Source organism: Nymphaea colorata, chromosome 1, assembly GCF_008831285.2.
Source record: "Nymphaea colorata isolate Beijing-Zhang1983 chromosome 1, ASM883128v2, whole genome shotgun sequence".
NCBI classification, from domain to species: Eukaryota; Viridiplantae; Streptophyta; class Magnoliopsida; order Nymphaeales; family Nymphaeaceae; genus Nymphaea; species Nymphaea colorata.
In genome coordinates this window covers 18,478,896-18,498,577 of record NC_045138.2, presented here as the reverse complement: position 1 = coordinate 18,498,577, position 19,682 = coordinate 18,478,896, and the positions used below count along the sequence as shown (strand labels likewise).

Genomic DNA, 19,682 nt, shown 5'->3' with positions numbered 1-19,682 from the left:
TAAGCCTTAATTTTTGGGTAAGCTCTAAGCTGGATGCGTCATACGGAATTGGATCATTTCAACAGCATGGGTGACTCATCAAATGCAAGAACCAAGAAACTTTTTGTTCCGCGTTTGGGCTATAAATCTATTAACTTACAGGTATTTACCGGATCATTTTCTTGACCACAACATGAAGGAAACAGGAAAGTCTATGGAACCAACCTCTCCTCGCGACTTATAAAATCCTTCCATCCCTCCCTCTCTCCATCCCCAATTTTATCAGCTGATCTTCCATTGTCCTCTCTCTCTCTCTCTCAAACATACACGATCAGGTGGTGGCGGGCAGCAGGAGACAAGTAACAACATGAAGGGTGGCGATGTTGAGGTGGGAGTGGCGCCACCACTGTACCCGGGGATGATGGAGAACCCGGAGCTTCGATGGGCATTCATTCGAAAGATCTATTCCATCCTCACCGTGCAGATCCTCCTCACCGTCGCGGTCTGTGCCGTCGTTGTGGCCGTTCATCCGATAGCGGACTACTTAGTCACGACGACCCCCGGACTTGCCATTTACATTGTCAGCCTTGTTCTTCCTTTCATTAGTGAGTACTGCTGTCATTTTTTCTTCTAGAATTTTTGGTTTTCCATCTCTTCCTGTTGCGCCTGCTCCTTTCACCCATTTCTTATTTCTCTACTTTTCTGTATTCCTGATGATTCTTTCTTGAATTTGCTGCCAGTTCTGTTTCTAAGAAATTTGCTGATTGAATTTTCTTTGTTCTTTGTTTTGGCTGGTTCAGTTCTGCTCCCCATGTACTTCTGTCGGCAAAAGCACCCGTTCAATTTTCTTCTACTCGGTTTCTTCACTGTTTCCATGAGCTTCCTTGTGGGTTTGACCTGTGCCTTCACCAGCGGTAAGCTAAACCCCGTTCTTCCTGCAACTTGTTTTGCCTGATTGGAGTAGGCCGGGTCACCTTGACCTGCCCTCGAATCGTCACATATTTTTAATGTTATTTGATTAACGTTCTGCAACTATTCCTAAGAAAATTTCATTGAATCCCTTACATTGGTTGGAGCAGGCAGGGTCATCTTAGAAGCAGCAAGCGTGACGGCAGCGCTGGTCGTGAGCTTGACTCTCTACACATTCTGGGCAGCAAGACGCGGCCACGATTTCAAATTTCTTGGGCCTTTCCTCTTCTGCTCATTGGTTGCTCTCATTTGCTTTGGCATCATCCGGGTAAACAGTCGACAAAAATATTCCTAATCCTTCGATTTCCTTTCATCTTAATGGGCCTGAAGTTTTGAATTCCGGTGATATTTTGTTTGGATCAGATCTTGTTTCCGTTCGGCAAAATCACCAACATGATCTACGGCATTCTCGGGACGATCATCTTCAGCGGATACATAATCTACGACACGGATAATCTGATTAAGAGATACAGCTACGACGATTACATCTGGGCTTCAGTCAGTCTTTATTTGGACGTCATCAACCTGTTTCTCAGTCTGCTTAGCTTGTTTAAGGCATAAGCCCTGATTTTCTAGTTCTTATTTTAATCAGAAGCGCTACTGCCATTCTTTTTTCTTCATGGTGTCCTAAGGAGTTGGCCATGCGCGATGTTGTTTACATTTTTATTCTTATCATATGAAGCGCTGTACATGTATGAATGCGCGTGTGTGACTCATTCATTATTATTTAATTTGCATTCATTTTCTTCACCTACCTAAACGAGGATGAAGATAATGTGTACAATTTCAAATAAAAAGTATTTGTAATGAGTTGTGTGTGAATTATGTACACGGAATGATTGCGTCTCTCTCTCTCAATCTGTCACCGCATTTTATTTTTATAAATTTTCATTTTGTCGGCTCTCTCTCTCTAAAAAAGAGAAAACCGTGACCACAAACTAATTTTAGGCACAGTGGCTATGGGCAGGGCTGGTAGCTGCTTGCCGAGATGGTTCTGGTTCTAAACCGTTATAACAAGATTTAATAGTTTATAGCTGCGGTTTTAAGCATCCCTAAAAACTGCATCATAAACCAAGGGCAACGCTACAAAGCCAGACACTTATGCCAAGGATAAAAACCAAACCCATTTACATTTTGCTAAAAAGTTATCTTAAATAAAAGATAAACATCATAATATATTTATGAAAAATTGATATAAAATATGTTTTGAATCTAGATGTTTTTATGAAAAATATTGATTTTTCTATTATCAAAATGTTGATGCTATGAAAGCCATTCATTTTTGCTTATTATAAAACGATAAAACCAAAAAAATAATCAACGTACTATATATTGTGCATCAAACTAACATTAGTAAGGTTAGATTTCAAAAAAAAAAAAAACATTTCAAATGTAATATTTAAAGAATCTGGTTTTTATCCCCTGACCTATTGATATATATATATATATATATGTGTGTGTGTGTGTGTATATATATATATATATATAGCTGTAGTTCCAATATACTTAGATCCCCTTTTGAAATGCTTATCACGAGGACGAATGCCATACTTAGGAAATAACTTGGATTCCAGTAGTCCAACTATATTGAAAATGGGATCTGAAGGAATTTGATGAATAAAAGAAAAAAAGTATCAGATGCCATATGCTATTTACTTCTTTTGGTGTTCAGTTGAATGCTATAAAGAGATTCCCACTTTTAATTATAAGCACTGATGGAAGCTACAACATATAGTAAGAGCAAAATAATTTTGAATTCTAGTTGTTCAGGCTTTTGTGTTAAAGGAGGCCAACTATTCAACCTGATCTGGTAGAAGTCTACCAAACTGCAGCTTATGGATACCAAGAAAGAACTTCTATATTTTGAAAATGCCATTTATATTATGATTGATGATTGGATGAATAATAGATTAATACATCATACACATGATAATGCCAAAAAATAAAAGTGCTTTGATGTGCAGCGCCAGAGCTGCACTATCTGTTGCATCAATATAAGGTAAACTCTTTCCAGATCATATAGTGAATGAGTGCCAATATTGTAAATCATAAGGTTCATTGCTGCCCATGATTCGTTAAAATGCTTTGGATATCTATTGTTGATATTTTATAATTTAATTGGAGTTTAGTGCATGTGTTTGAGCAAGTCTTCACCAGCTATTCATATTCCGTAACCAAATGATTTCTCTGCTCATGTGAGTGTGTGTGTATCTATATATATATATATATATATATATATATATATATATATGTGTGTGTGTGTGTGTGTGTGTGTAATGGCTGTATAACTGCATTCCAATCATTGATGTTGCTGGCAGCTGTATATAGGTAGCATTTGATTAGTTGATGAAAAAAAGTTTTGGCATTAAAATCTCTGGTATTTAATACTGGTTCATTTGTGGGGTGGATCAAAAAGTTCCAGGTTCCATAACCCCAATGTCTGCAATACTTGATATTTTTCACCTAGACATCACATTTTCATGTTTCATTCAATGCGGTATAAAAATTCATTGTTGTCTCTTAACTGTTGAAAAAATTACTGTTAGAGCTAGCATTCCATCTATGCAACTTTGTAGGAACTTCCATGATTAGTGGTGGAGCCACAGGTGTAGGCAACTGCCAACACTAGTCTTTTAAAATTTCTTTATTTTTAAATAGGCATCTTTAAACATTTATCCTTATATATATAAGGGCCCCACCAAATATAAGTGTTTTTAAACGAGTGCCCCTCCAACTATTTTTTGTAACTTCTACACATGATTACCATATTTAATTATCTTAATTATAAAACAGAACCAATCCCACCCCCGCCACAAACAAGAAATTATCAATGGGAGAAAATTTTCACAATCAATTTTAGCATAAATAATTACAAACATTTCCATGCCATGCAAAAAGAATTCCCAAGAAAGATTAAACAACAATAACAAGCCAAATGATCAAACAGAAAGGATTTTTGATATCAAAATAGTTTTTATAAGTATCTTAACATGTTTTTATTTTACTTGAAATATTTTTTTGAGAAAAAATTATAGAGGCTGGTTTTTATCCCCAATCTAAGTGTCTGGCTTCTACCAGTTTCTCTAAATATTCGAGTGATTAGTAGAAGCCAGACCAACAAGCCATGGACAAAAACAAGCCCATTAAATATGATATTTAAAGTGATTTTTTGATATCTAACCTTACCAATATGACCTTAAGTATAAGTTGTTGCAAAATATATATTAAGTTGATAATTTTTGTGTTTTTATAGTGCTTTTATAATGATAAGAAATGAATGGCTTATATATATATATATATATATATATATATATATATATATATATATATATATATATCACATATATATATATATATATATATATATATATATATATATATATATATATATATATATATATATATATATATATATCACATAGGAACATAGATACAAAAGACTTTTACTAGTGTTTTTTAATAAGCAGATACAATTCTATATGATTTTAATTTGCTTTCATCATTTTGGTTTAACACAACCTACATGTATAGATACATCCAATGTGCCCAATTTTCAAACCTGGTGTTCTGTATACACCAAAAAAAAAAAGAAGAAGAAACAATGAAATCAAGTGGAGAAATATATATCTATGTAGCTTCTTAACAAATAAAATTATCATGTTATTTGAAAGGGAAAAACAGAGATTAAGGTAAGGATATCAACATATCCGATTAGGATTGGGGATATTTGACCAAACCATTCCCACAAAAAGTTGGATATAGAAAAAAAATTAATATCTGATTGAAAAATCGGATCAGATTCGGATTTGAGAAATGACATCCGATTGAATTCTAATATACATGAATATCTGATGGGGTTTAGATATGGATTTGGATTGGATTTATGTTTAAACAAATACCTTATATCTAATTCTCTTACATTTTAAATATAGGCCAAATTTGGTAAAAAAAATTGGATGTGGATCTTTATATAAAAAAATTGGATTATGATTGTAAAATCAAATTTTGAATTCGGATATGATTTTTCTTTCCTCTTATTTGAATCTGAATTTGCATTCGACTACATGAACATCCAATAAAATGGATACAGTCGATGGTATATATCTCATTCGAACCCGATCGGTTGACATCCCTAGATTATGGACATCAAAGAACAATGAATAATATTGCACAGAAAAGATAGTAATTATTTTCAAAAGGCATGATCCAGGTGGACATGATTTCCAATAAAAAAATTATGAGAAATTAATTTAGTATAAAATCAGTTAAATTGTTTGTATATATGTATATATATATATATATATATATATATATATATATCTTTTTTCTTACAGTAAAACTTTAGAGGCTAACTTGGAGTTTACTTTCTTCTGTGTCGTATGTGTGTAATTAAACTTTAATGAGATTCACTTTTATCTGACCTAGCTAGTCCGTCTAACTCCCACCACAGCTTGTGTTGCTATATGCAAATCTAATTGCATGAAAACTAAAAGCCTTCTCATTTCCCTTGTCAATAAAGCACAGAGTTGCATCCATGTTTGACGGAGCAACAACACTGTCAATTAGGTACCTTGCATCACCCCGTATCTAGGGATGTCAATGTATTTGATTTGGACCATATGGCCAACCGATACCATTCCGAAAAAATTGGATATAAAGGAAAATTTAATATCTGATTTAAAAAATGGATCATATTTGGATTTAAAAAATGACATCTGATTGGATTCAAATATAGATTCATATGTAAATAAATATCCTATTAGATATAGATTTGGATCGAACTATATATTTTTAAACATACATCCTATATCCGATACTCTTACATTTTTTAAGTTGGTCAAATTCGGTTTTTCGATTTCGTTATAAATGTTAAATTCAGATTCAGATTATGAAACTGGATTTCGGGTTCGAATTCATATGTGACTTTTCTTAGTTCGTATAAGAATGCGAGTTTGTAAATATATGCAAAAGCGGATGCAGTTAAGGGTATATTGAGTTGAATCTGATGAGATGATATCCCTACTCATACACCATAGAGATATAATGTGGCCTAATCTCATTCACCAAAGAATTAAACAACCATGTTAAGCCCTTTAGAACAGTAAATAAAAGTAAAATTAAAAAAAGGAATGAAATCTTATTCAAAGTGGAAATGAAAAGGTAAGAATAAAACATAATTTATGAATATGTTCATTTAGTAAACAAGTATTATTAGAACTTGAAAACAAAAAAAATATAAGATTAAAAATAATTTATTAGTCTTTTATTTAAGAAAGAAATCTTATTGACAATTGGAATTCAACAAGCTGGTGATACATATATAAAATGGAAAATCCACCCTAGGCACCACCACCATGTTTTAAATTGTGGCTTGACCTTCCTCCTCCTCCTCATTCTTTTGTCCTCTCCCCTCCTTCTCCTCCTCTCTTCTTCTTTTCCCTCGACACCACCACCAACAGCCGGCTTGTTCTCTTCCATCGACATCTGAAACCTATAAACAGGGCAGGTGTTGTGCCTCTTCTACCACTTATTTATGCAACGGTCGTGGTACCTATGCCTAATAAATATCAATAAACAATTTATCGCTTATACCGATCATCTTAGCTTGCAAAAAGCATTGGACAGGGAAGCAGCAGAGAATTCCAATCAAGGGCATCACGAATGTCTGATGTTGACAAATCTGGATATTCTACTAAAAAGAAAAAGTGGATCTGTCAAAAAAAAAAAATTATTTGATTAAGCAATCGAATCTAATTAGGCTTTAAGAATGACACCCATTTTATATGATTATTCTATAATCCCGATACGATAAGGAATACATCTAAACCAAATACGATTAAATCTTCAAATCACACGAATATCAAATCAGAAAAAAAAAACGCACTAGTATCAAGGACTTAACTCGGAAAAAACTAAAAATACCACAGAAAAGAAAAAACAACAACCAGGAAAACTAAAAGGAACAGCGTCTTCAGGACTCTAACGCATCTAGAATTGATTATAACGTAGATAATAAACGATGTTTCTTCTTTTGTGTATAGATGTAAATATCGTGTTTTCTTAGTTACTAAGAAAAAGAAACTAAGCTTGTGTAACAAAGTGTTACTAAGTGGGCTGGCATATACAAACAAATCTGTTTGATGCCATGGTAGATGGAGAGTGCTGGTGCCGCAGGTGTTTATATATCTAAGTGGCTAGTGGGTGTGATGTTCTAAATGTCACGGCACTCTAATCCTCCTCCTCTTTTGGACGTGCACACGAGGGACTGGGATCAGGGGCGGACCAGGATTTTTTTTAGGGTCGAGTCAATACGATTTGCGGGCTGGGTCAGGGTCGGGCCATATTAAAAAAAATTTGATTTTTTCAATGTAAAAAAAAAAAATTCCTGGGGTCACACCGGCCATGGCCCGGGCGGCCCTCCCTCCCTCTGCCCCTGATTGGATGTCTTCAGTTTTTGAATTTAGATATAAGCAATCCAGACCCATTTGTTGGTCGAACGCACCGTGCAATTTAGGACTGGACTACATCAGCAATGCCAAGCCTATGGGGTGCTTCATCTTGATTCACATGGGTCCACTTCTTTCGAAATTACTACTGTGACGACATCCGAAAGAGGTCTGCCCTACTGGGCTGACTTGGGTTCGGTAATATTAAAAAAAAATTACTATGTTTTAAATTTAATAATATATATTTATTATTTAAAAACAAATAATATCAAAAATTATTTTATAATTTCAAAAAATAATTTTTTATTAGCAACGGGGCAGGGCCCAGGCCAGTTCGGGCCCGTCGCCCGACTTGGCTCAACCGGATGTCCACCCCTACTACAATATTTTCCATGTTTCTCTGTTGGTGATTTTTAAGAGTTACAATCCGTATAATATATTTCATCCTCCTTTTAGAAAGCAAGCTGTGGAGGCGGCGGCAAGCATGGTGGTAGAGAATGAGGAGGCTTGGTGTGCTGCGTGCTTTGAGGGATTTGGAGTAGACGAGAAGGCGAGGGAGACGCCCTGCAGACATAGGTACCACGACGGCTGCATAATCAAGTGGTTGGAAAAATACAACACCTGCAATGTGTGTAGGTTTCAGATGCTGGTAAAAGAGAACAAGCCGGCTGGTGGTGGTGGCAGCCCATGCCGCCCAGTGATGCCAAATATCCGAGACCTCAAAGAAGTCTTGGACCAAATGATGACAAATTCTATATATATACATTTTTTTAGTATAAATTGTTTTTACATAATAAATATATATTATTAAATTTAAATCATAGTAAGAAAAAATTAATATAGATATATTTTTTAATATATTTCACCTTCCTCTAAATGAAGAAGCTTGGTGCGCTGTGTGCTTGGAGGGGTTTGGTGCAGATGGGAAGGGAAGGCGAGGGAGATGCCCTGCAGGCATAGGTACCAGGACAGCTGCAGAATCAACTTGTTGGAGAAGCACAACGCCCGTCCTGTCTGTAGGTTTGAGATGCCGGTGGAAAAGAACAAGCTGGCTGCTCGTGGTGGTGTTGCCAATGCCCAATGATGGCAAATTTTAGAGACCTCAAAGAAGTCTTTAACCAAATGTTGCCAAATTCTATATATATATAATAATTTATAAAATAAATTTTTAATATAAATTATGTTTTACATAATAAATATATATTATTAAATTTAAAACATAGTAAAAAAAAATTTTTTAATATACATATAGTTTTTTAATATATATTTTTTTAATATATTTCGTCCTCCTTTTAGGATGCGATGGAGACGTCGGCAAGCGTGCTGCTGGAGGATGAGGTGTGTGCTTGAAGGGGTTTTGTGCAAATGGGGAGGCGAGAGAGACACCCTGCAGGTATAGGTACCAGGACGGTTGCATAATCAAGTGGTTGGAGAACCACAACACCTGCCCTGTCTGATGTTTCAGATGTCAGTGAAGGAAACAAGCTGGCTGTTGGTGGTAATGCTGCCAATGCCTAGTGATGCCAAATACCATATACCTCAAAGAAGACTTGGACCAAATGATGCCAAATTATATATATATAAAATAAATTATAAAATAATTTTTTAAATAATAAATATATATTATTAAATTTAAAACAAAGTAAAAAAAATTAATATACATATATTTTTTAATATATTTCATCCTCCTTTTAGGAAGCTATGGAGAAGTTGCCAAGCGTGCTGGCGGAGGATGAGGAGGCTCGATGCGCTGTGTGCTTGGAGGGGTGTGGCGCAGATGGGAAGGTGAGGGAGACGCCCATGGAGACTGGAGAGTGACCAAGTTTTTTGGCGGCTGCCTCGCAGCCATTGCAGTAAGCAATGGTCTTATATTTCATCCTGGAATTTTCCCCTTACCTCTCAAAGTCAAGGTGGGAATTCTAGAAAGATGTTTGGCTCTTGTTTGATAAACAGGATGGATTTCAAAAAATTGAGTGTTATTTCTAGGTGTATAGTAAATTTTCAGGCCATCAAAGGGGGCCCTAAAAAACTTGGATTTTCATTTCGGATGAAACAGTTGATTTCTAGGCCAGGTCCCTCACATAGTTTCAGTTTCTCGTTTATTTTCTTATGCTACTGAGACATCTTCTGGCCTCTCACAATCGCCGCACCATCCATTTTCATTGATGCACCGGACAATATTATGTCGGGTTTACCTTCCCTATTGTCGACTAATATTCTATCTCCACAAGAGTTGTGATCTACAGTCCAACTATAGGTTTTTGCTGATGAACCATGTATTGTTTTGTTTTGTCTTCATGAACAATAATGTTTCTTGTCCACCTCTTGATGATTTTGAGAACAAAACACTATGTTTCTCTTGTCTAGTGTTTGTTTCGCATATGTCTATTCTGTCTATCCTTTTTGGCGTTTGTTTATATTGTGTTCCATAAATCCATTACGTCTGATGTTTGTGTCTTTTATGGGTAGTTCTGTCTGGTGTTTATTTATGTTCTCTACGAATTATCTATTCTATCTAGTGTTTGTATCGTCTATGATTAGTTTTGTCTATCATTTTTTGTTCTAGTATTCAAACCTCCACCTAGAAGACTTCTGTCTCTTATATATATATATATATATACACACACACACAACAGAACTCAAAAAATAATGCGTAGATGGTTTTTCCATTGACTATATAGAATAAACTCATGGGTTAGATCTGCATGGTTTACCTATGTCGCAAGTATGCACATAGTAGATTGGTCACTTGCAAATGTTTATTTCCCATTAAAGTTAACTTAGCATAAGCTGAAAAATTAAATGAACTGAATTCAAGGTGGAACCTTCCAGCCTTCCAGTTTCAGGCCATGACCAGTGCCAATTTAGCTAGATTTTGACATGGGGTGCAGCCCTTTGATTCGTCATTGTAAGAAAGCAAAGGAATTAAACATTAAATTTATGAACTGCTTCTAGATGTAGTATCTAAAGCCACAAACCTTAAACCCCTTCTTAGGAAAGTTCATATTTAAAGGGAAGGAGAAATCATGTTCAGACCCACTTTATTTGAACAAAGAGTGAGTGAAAAACAAAGACTAAAAATATGTGAACGAATACTATATTCAATTTCGTACAAAAGAAGTCATAATTTAAATGATTTCACATTCTGAATCTGATTTGAATCTAATCCAAATCTGAATTCCGAACAGAATCTATCCAATTTTCAAAATATAAGAGCATTGGACATAGAATATCTATTTAGAACTAAATCCAGTCTTAATCCAAATCCAGATTTAACTTAAAATCCAAAAGAACGTCAACACGTACATATTCAAACGCTCCCTTTATGTACAAAAATAAGAATACAGTGCAACGTGAAAATTAGCTTGAACTAGGAATTTGGCGTAAAGCATAAATTCGAAAACAGTTAATATATGTGTGTGCTTATTCTTTCTGTACTTGGTTACATCTTGTCACACAACTAAATTAATGAATTCTAAATTTCATGTGTATGTGTCTCATGCAGATAACATGCGAACATTAAAAAAAAAAAAAAGATTAAAGAAGGAAAAGTGACGAAATATTTTTTACCCAATTAGTTGTTTATCCTTTATTTAATTTGATAATTTTTTTATAGAATAATGACTTATAAAATAGTAATAAATATGTGAGATTAATTAACTAGTTTAAGATCAAACAACGCAAAGAGACGAATTAGTTTTTTATCCTTTATTTGATTTGATAACTTTTTGACAGAATAATCATTTATAAAAAAATAATAAATCCGTGAGGTAAATTAACTGATTTAAGATTGGTTTCTATTTCTACTTCCAATGGCTGTTTCTATTTCTTCTTGAAACGTTCGAATCTGAACCATACTGTTGCAGTACTCTATGGGCATTCAGATTTGGTTTGGTAGAAGTTATCTTGTCTGGCTTCCGATTTTGAACTTTCGTAAGTATATTGGAGTTGGATTTGGATATGGATATGGACGCTAAGAAAGTAGAAGAAAAAAAAAAGACTGATCACGTGATATATTGGAGGTGCACAAACAGATAGTTTTCACCCCGTATCGGGCCATATTCATATCTTGATCTTAAATGCTAACATTGACTCTTTCTTGGACCCAGATCCAAGTCAGATCTGATTAAGTACTCAGTCCAAATTTAGATATAATTTGACACGGTCCCAATTTTTCTTAATATAGTACAAGGCTTCAAATGCACACATTTTGGCTGCAAGTCTTGCTAGATGCAATAACTTCTCATCTGACTTGTAAATCGAATCAGATTAGCAATTTTGGATCTGAACCAAAGCAGTTTTAATTTGGTAGGTTACACGAAACTGCCCCAATCTTTGATCGGGGGATACATAGAATAGTCTGTCACTATTTACATTGCCAAAAGACTCCCTTGAATCTCATGTCCAACAATTCCGCTCCTGAAAAGGATTCGACCCGATTATATTTAAATATCGGTTTTCATTTCTATGGGTTTCATATTTAGTTTTAGAAATGTAGGTCTGAGTCTGACCTGAATCTGGTTAATGATAAACTGTTTAAATTTATATTGAAGATATGTATGTGTAGATCTGTGTGTGTTATTAAAAACTTAACATAGAAAGGATAGTTGTGACAAGAAAAAATGAAAAGACGTATAAGTAAATGATAGAATGAGAGTGAAAGAGACTCCTGGAATGAATTGCTTCAAAGATTAGAGCAGACTCCTGGAATGCTAGAACTAAATGTTTCATGAATCTGCCCCAAGGAACGCTCATAAACGGCCATGTAGTGTTTTATCTTGTTGTGCGTGCAAAAGTTAGGTTGATCTTGGTGGTTGGCATTTAGCATGTCCATGTTGGACCATGGAGCAACCTAATTGGACCACCTCACATGGTTTGAACATCTTTGGATTTTTCTCTTCTTGGATCGACTCATGTTTACTACAAGACAGATTTGAACCCTAACATAAATAAAGATTGAAGATAAAGGGTAAGATGCCTTTGGACATTCCTTCGTTGGAATGGGCCCAAATTTATCTTTCTGGTTTGGACATGGCGATAGATCTATCCTCCCTCAACGAACGCAGACAATCGCAATACGAAGATCTCTTTGGGCAATTTCCCATTGTAAAACCTAATAGTTCAAAATAATGCTTCTTTAATCTTTTTTACTAGACGTGCGGACAAGTTTTTCCGTCAATGCCTTTTCTAGGATTAGAAGTTCCGGCTAGAAAAATTTCTTGTTTCTTTAATCAGGTAAGCCTTTCTGGTGGATTAATATATGGTGTCATTTGCTAATAGGAACAGTGGCATTACTGTTGCATTAACCTATAAAAAAAATTGTGGCAGATTCATAAAACATTATAACAAACTGTTACTATTGCTAAACACCCCGTTATATGTCACATTGAAGAACTCATTTACGGACACTAATGTATATTTAGTAGTTTGGCAGTGTGGGCACTTTCTGTGTGTCCTAGGGATCTCGCCCAAATATATGTGCATGTTCATGAAATAATAGTTTTAATATCTTATGAATGTACTTCAATCTTTAGGGTATAATTATAAGACAGAACTGTTTTTGCTGCTGAACGACCCCTTATAGTTATACACATAATATAAATTATGTAATACTAATGTGTCATATGTATGAGTGGACACATACAAAGACACTGGGAACATTGAACTAAGATGAGAATAATAAATGCCATCGAGAGCAAGCTAGAGCAACTTGCATTGCCTAGCCAATGCTCCCACTTTCACTGTTTGTAAAGAAAAACACAGAGAGCAGCAACTTTCACCACAGTGTGAACAGTTAAAAATCAAAGTAGTTGGTAGTATTAGAAGCTGACTTTTGATCCTGAACTGGATTCAACCAATGACATGACACTTTTCAAATGATAATGGAACAGGACGTTTTACCAATGCCATATGACAATAGGTAAATTAATCATGCCTTGAGAGAAAAGGAATCGGTCAATGCAAGCTCATTTAATAATGATCGAGTGACCTATCTTTCGCCAGTTAGACATGTTCAATAATTTTCCATTTGATAAAAGATAACAGTTAACTATTCGGAGTTGGGACCTTATGATATCAACCAGGATCGACTTGAAATTGATACTTCTTCAACCACTTCCAATATAATTTTTGTTAAAAGAAAATAAGGAAAGGAAGAACGAGAAAGTCAAGTAACTTGTTGAACTTAGCAAAATCATTTTAGTCTTCTACGCGGTTTTTCTCGAGGAAATTTCAGCCAAGGTTTCATCAAAACCTAAATTACATGGAAGTTTTTTATATTTTCGAAAGAATGAGCCTAATGCATACTGGCCTCATCAGCATAAATTATTTTCATGTTCATTAGCTTGCATAGGATATAATAATATTAATAAATCTCAAACTAAAATCTAGTTTTTTTTTTCTCATCAAATGCTACAAAAATGATCACAAACTAAACCTATCATGTCTGATCACAAATTTGAGTTTCATACTTTTTACACAACATAGTCTTCTCCTTTTTATTCGTCTAAGAATCAAAGCATAACAAACACTACAACTCAAAACAAAGACCATAATTTGGCAGCTGAATAATTTGGGAAAGATAAATTTCTAATTCCTTTTTAACTGACCAAAGAAAACATGCTTTCAATAATATTGAAAAATGAGACATGCTTCCGATCCATTACTAAAATCACTAGGTGCACATCAGAAAAAAATAAATAAATAAATTCCCTTTATGTTCGTTTAGGTCATTTAAGACGCATGTGAGTATGTAGCAATGAAGGGTGGCCCCTACATGAGGTGACGCTCGCCTTAAGGTGGCCACCTAACATGGAGAAATGGCTAGACAAGTAAACGTGATGTCATTTATGTTAGTGAAAGCGATCTTCATAAAAGGGAGAGAAAAATATCATTAAGGACTCATAGAGTAGGTCTTCGTCCATGAAGTAATCGATAGAGTTTCTATAGGTGAAGAGGGCTTCATTTGGGGTAGGTCTTTTTCTACCGAACCGAACAGATGAACTCGGGCTCGACTCGGCTCGTGTTCACTTGAGCTGGCTCAATTGCAGACGGGATTTTCTCAGCATTTTCTCGTTGAATCTCAAAGGAACATAAAAGGACTGTCTCCTCATCTTTGGTAGCTCATCAATCATTGTCAGATTCGGATTTGGATCTGAATCTGAATCTGCCCCTTTAGATTGGGATCCATTACTTTAGATCTCAAACCAAGTAGACCAACCAACCTTTAGTTGAATTTCCGGCGAACCAAGAAAACAGGAGGTCCATGGTATGGACTTAACTGGATATGGAAGTTCTACCAATGAAATCAAGAGATGCCGATATGTGTGTGTCTGTAAATTCTCGGAGGCGTGTGCGTGTGTGTGTCAGGCGTTTGTGCATGTTTAATTTCCTTTTAAATGAAGCATGACCAATGGTCGCCCCTCCGTCAGACTAGCCTCTTAATTTCTACACTGTTCACGAGAAAGTATACTTATTTTTCATGGTAGAATAAAGAGAGGGCAACATAGGATTCGAACTCATGAAAAGCCTTTATTTTGTGACATTTAAGGCTGCATTTGATTGTCTCGGATCTTGGAGATGAAGCAGATTTTAGAAACTTGGATCTGAGATCGAAGGTTTTAAAATCGTAAATTAAAACCCTTGTTTGATGCATTCCTTAGCCTTTTCTCTCTCCTTCCCTCTTTACTTTCGTGTGTGGACACTTGCCACCCCCCCCCCCCCAAAAAAAAAGAAAAAACAACTAAACATTCTATTGAATCTAAAATCTGCCCTTCTTAAATCGTCAGTTTGATAAACTTCATAGTCACTCTGCAACTCGATCCAAGGGTGTCAAACACAACCTAAAAGATTATGTCTCTCATCATATTAGTGAGCCATTTCTAGCTATATATTCACTTATAACTATGGTTTGCAAGTGGTCGGGAACCCGGTTTTTAGATTTGGTCAATTCATACCGGACCGAACATAATTTCAATTGACTTGTAATGCATTTATTGATCAATTTGCAACCATACTTATGACACAGTCAAATTAGGTGTAGAAAAAAGTTTGAAATTCAAATTAAGAAATGTTTGTCTTTCATTGATGGATCGCGTTAAAGCGATTCTATAATCAAAAGCGCGAAGCAAAGGCAAGAAAAAACATAAAGGTGAAGCTAAATTGAACTCCCGTAATGTATCCCACTTTCCTTCCACAGGAAACAAAATATGACACTATGAAAGCTATGTTTCACCCAATCTCGTTTTTAATGTTCCCCAAATAATTTTCCATACGTTATATAAAAGTTGGAGCAAGTTGAGCCACAATGAGCTGTATATACTATTCATGGGTCTCACTTATGTGATCCCTTAGCTATCGGCCATAAGCTGAGGTGATCAACTCATGAGTCAGGTTCCAATGCTACGCTTCATATTCGACCAAGCTGGTTAATTATATGTTATGTTTGATCACCAACACATCAAAGATGCCCCTCATATGTTATGTTTTCATATTTTGCCTGGTCAAGAGCGCCTCGAACACACCCTGACCACGAACTACAGGGTCTAGATCGACTCATACCCAAGCTTTACAGAGACCAGCTTAACTCGGACTCAAACTCGACCCTATGAGTTAGACTAGCATACTAGTTCACATTTACAAGTTATTACGAAAACCTTAAAGGACTTTATGCTCAACGCAGTCTTTCATAAGTAGATATTAAAAAAAAAAATCATGTACCCATCTTAATATGTCAAGTAAATGCATCTTAGATATATTTGATTTCGCGTAATAGCCAGATCCCATTTTTTAATTAGATATAATCAAACTAAACTGGCCTAGATTTCGGTTGGTAATCAGATAAACAACCCAAGGTCCACGCGCATTCCCTTTAAAGTGGGTAAAGATATCGTGCTTTATATGGCGCGTACTCTAGAGAAAATTTCATTTAGGGACCCAGCAATATCTTCTTATCTCAAAAGAAAGGCCAAGAATATTTGAATATTCTGATTTGTAAAACAAAGAGCCAAGGCCGACTCTCATGCAATGCAATAATGCTTTTCACTTAATCAGATCTCTTTATAAGCAGAAAATATTTTAAATTTGTAAAAAACTGAAAAGTATAAAACTATGGGGCTCCTTTTGGAAATTGTGATAAAATATTGTGGCCTTGCCCAGCAAACTGAAAACTGGCTCATTTGTACAACGACAAGGCAAAAAAAACTGAACCTCAATTGAAATCTTTCCAAAACTTTATAGAATGAATATCCCAAAGACATGAAGATGGAATTAGTCAAGCCAATAAAAAAACAAACAAATGGGAGCAGGTTTTGTCTTCATAAGCACATAAATCTGTGCATCCTTTACATAAACTCCTAAATCTCTGCTCGTTTGGTGCAACCCATTCTCTCTTCTTTCTTCCATCTTCTCCCTCTCGTTCCTCCTTCCTTGCTCTTATATGATTCCATGATCAGCTTCACATTCAAGGTTGCTCTGTGACCATTGTGGCCCCATGGTGCCCAAGTTCACCCTCCTCCCCTTCTGTTTCTTCCTCTTTCTCTTCCCCTGTTCTTCAGCTCAGTTCCTGAACCCCAGGCTCCAGAATGCGTACATAGCCCTCCAAGCATGGAAATCGGCCATATATTCCGACCCGAAGAACATCACCGGCACCTGGACCGGCTACGACGTCTGCAGTTACACCGGCGTCTACTGCACCAAGGCGCCGGACGACGGATGCACTGATGTAGTCGGGGGGATAGATTTGAACCATTACAATCTCGGCGGCCACTTGCCGGAGGCATTGGGCCTCTTGACGGATTTGGCCTTGTTTCATATCAACTCCAACAGGTTTTCTGGCGAAATACCGCATTCCTTCAGGAACCTCAAGCTACTCTTTGAGCTTGACTTGAGCAGCAACCAGTTCTGCGGCAGATTCCCCTCTGTCCTATTGTGCTTGCCGTCGCTCAAGTTCCTGGACATCCGTTACAATGCATTCGAGGGGAGCCTCCCGGAGAAGCTCTTCGACTTGAAACTAGATGCTTTGTTTGTTAACAACAACAAGTTCCGGTCGGCCATCCCGGAAAACTTCGGGAATTTGCCGGCTTCCGTGGTGGTATTGGCCAACAATGACATCAAAGGGTGTCTGCCCAAGTCCGTAGGGAAGATGAGCTCGACGCTGAACGAGATCTTGCTGCTCAACAATTCACTGACTTCTTGTATTCCCGAGGAGATCGGGTCTTTGACTCAGGCCACGGTTTTCGACATCGGGTTCAATGAGTTCGTCGGCCCTTTGCCGGAAGCCATCGGAGGCATGAAGAGCCTGGAGCAGCTCAATGTGGCCCATAACAGACTCACCGGCGAGATCCCCAAGTCCATCTGCGAGTTGCCGAGGCTCAGGAACTTCACCTACTCATACAATTATTTCGATGGCGAGCCTCCTGTTTGCCTCGAGCTGCCGGAGCACGGCGTGAAGTTCTCAGATCAACAGAACTGCATCCCGAACCGGCCAGCGCAAAGATCCGAGCAGGAGTGCCACTTATACTCGCACCCGGTGGACTGTCGCACCGCCAGCTGCTTCCCGTCACCACCACCGCCACCTTCTCCACCACCGCCGCCACCACCTTCACCACCGCCGCCTCCGGCACTTTGCTCTCTGCCACCTCCACCTCCACCTCCACCGCCGCCGCCGCCGCCTCCTGAAAATTACTGCCCACCTACGGATCCGACCCCTACGGACCCGTTCGGGCAGCCGTACCAACCTCCTGGTCCGCAGTGGCCATGAGAACGCCTCTCCTCTACCGACGAAGCTCGCCGACACTTTCTTTTAATTGATATTAATGCTCTATTCATGGCTTCTTGAATCATAATATTGGTTGGTAATCTCTGTAGCATGCAATTTTCTTCTCCCTCGTGATATTTCTCTCGTTCTCTACTACTAGCAGTAGTCCTCATATGATCCATAAGGTTTGGTATGTAATATTATTGGCACAAACTGTGTAAAATATGAATGTAGTATCATCAATTTGGTCGTAAATGATCTTATTCTTGATCTTTTACCTAACTCACGAACTGTGGTGATGGCAGCAAGGAAGAAGTAAGCTTTCATGGCGGTCGGTGAATTGACTTTGCATGTGAACAGAGCGTGTTCACTGTGACGTCATACATAATCTGCAACTGGCACCGCCAGAAATTCAAATTCATGGGCCCAATTCCACCAACTTGTCTGTGTCCAGTTGGTTTGCTTATCCAGATAAATGCATTTGAACACTTGGACATTAGAATATATCGACTCATCCAAATCCAAGGACAGGATTTGGTTTGCTTTCAAGGGCCATTTATGAATCGCATGAAAGAGTGGATGGTAATTAATAACAAGTAAACAGGTCGTAAAAGGACAGATAGAGTCTGGATGGTGAGGGTACTTTCATCTTGTTTTAATATAGGAGCTGGTGCACATGGCCTCTTTAAGAACCTTCCAAGGCTAACATTGCACGGGACCATCCCCTTTCACATTCCCTTACAATTAACATCTCTCTCTCTCTCTCTCTCTCTTTATTTATATATATATATATATATATATAAATTTAACTTAAACAAAAAATTCTTGGCTCTGCCCATGTTGATGGGGATAGTGTTGTCTTCTTTATTCGTCACTTGGAGTTGCTTATTACAAGCTCACTCCAAAGTGAACGGCTTGCGTACAAGATTTGACGTTGTAAAGATTTCCATGTATCCGATAAGAAAGCGGCTTATTATAATAGGCCTAAGAGTGCCGATTTACAATGTGATATTCTGGACATTTTATGCCCGAAATCATGAACTGAAAAGATCGAGACCAAGCTAACACCATGCAGAGCATGAGGTTTGATATCGACTTAAAACAACACGATGTGGCTTTAAAAGTGTAAACATGGAGATCAATACATTTTATATATTATTTCAATTTTACGAAATATATTTAAGTATGCATTTTTACTTTGCTGATCAGTTTGCTATACAAGCTTCTGGCAGACAAAATCTAAAAAAGCAAAGAGATTCCAGTTTTCTTAGCCATGCCTTTGCCAGAAGAACTTTTCCACATGCGTCCCTTTCATTTTTCTTTTTTCTTATTCTTACTTGTGCATTTTTAAACAAATTTTGGATCTTAATTTGATGGCTTCCAAGTTCCAACAATAAATGCGTCCTTCTAAAGATCTCGTGGCTTTTCTTGAAGCGAGAAGTTTTAATGTTTTCTTGGTAGACCTGTCAGAGATTAAGAAAGGAATAAAAAAAGGACCTCATTGGTAGGTGAAGCATAGAGCACGAAACCCC

The 19,682-nt window shown here is 36.9% G+C and overlaps 2 protein-coding genes across 2 annotated transcripts; both read left to right on the top strand.

The window, feature by feature from the left end:
- Positions 1–234: 234 nt before the first annotated feature.
- On the top strand, positions 235–1,775 carry LOC116267327 (protein LIFEGUARD 2-like). The gene is made up of 4 exons (XM_031649014.2): positions 235–584; positions 780–893; positions 1,059–1,216; positions 1,312–1,775. Exons 1-4 carry the CDS (start codon positions 347–349, stop codon positions 1,507–1,509), a joined length of 708 nt encoding a protein of 235 aa, XP_031504874.1. The 5' UTR covers positions 235–346; the 3' UTR covers positions 1,510–1,775.
- Positions 1,776–16,677: 14,902 nt separating this feature from the next.
- LOC116246074 (leucine-rich repeat extensin-like protein 6) lies at positions 16,678–18,432 on the top strand. The gene has a single exon (XM_031617803.2). It carries the CDS (start codon positions 16,885–16,887, stop codon positions 18,151–18,153), a length of 1,269 nt encoding a protein of 422 aa, XP_031473663.1. The 5' UTR covers positions 16,678–16,884; the 3' UTR covers positions 18,154–18,432.
- The last annotated feature ends 1,250 nt before the right edge of the window (positions 18,433–19,682 follow it).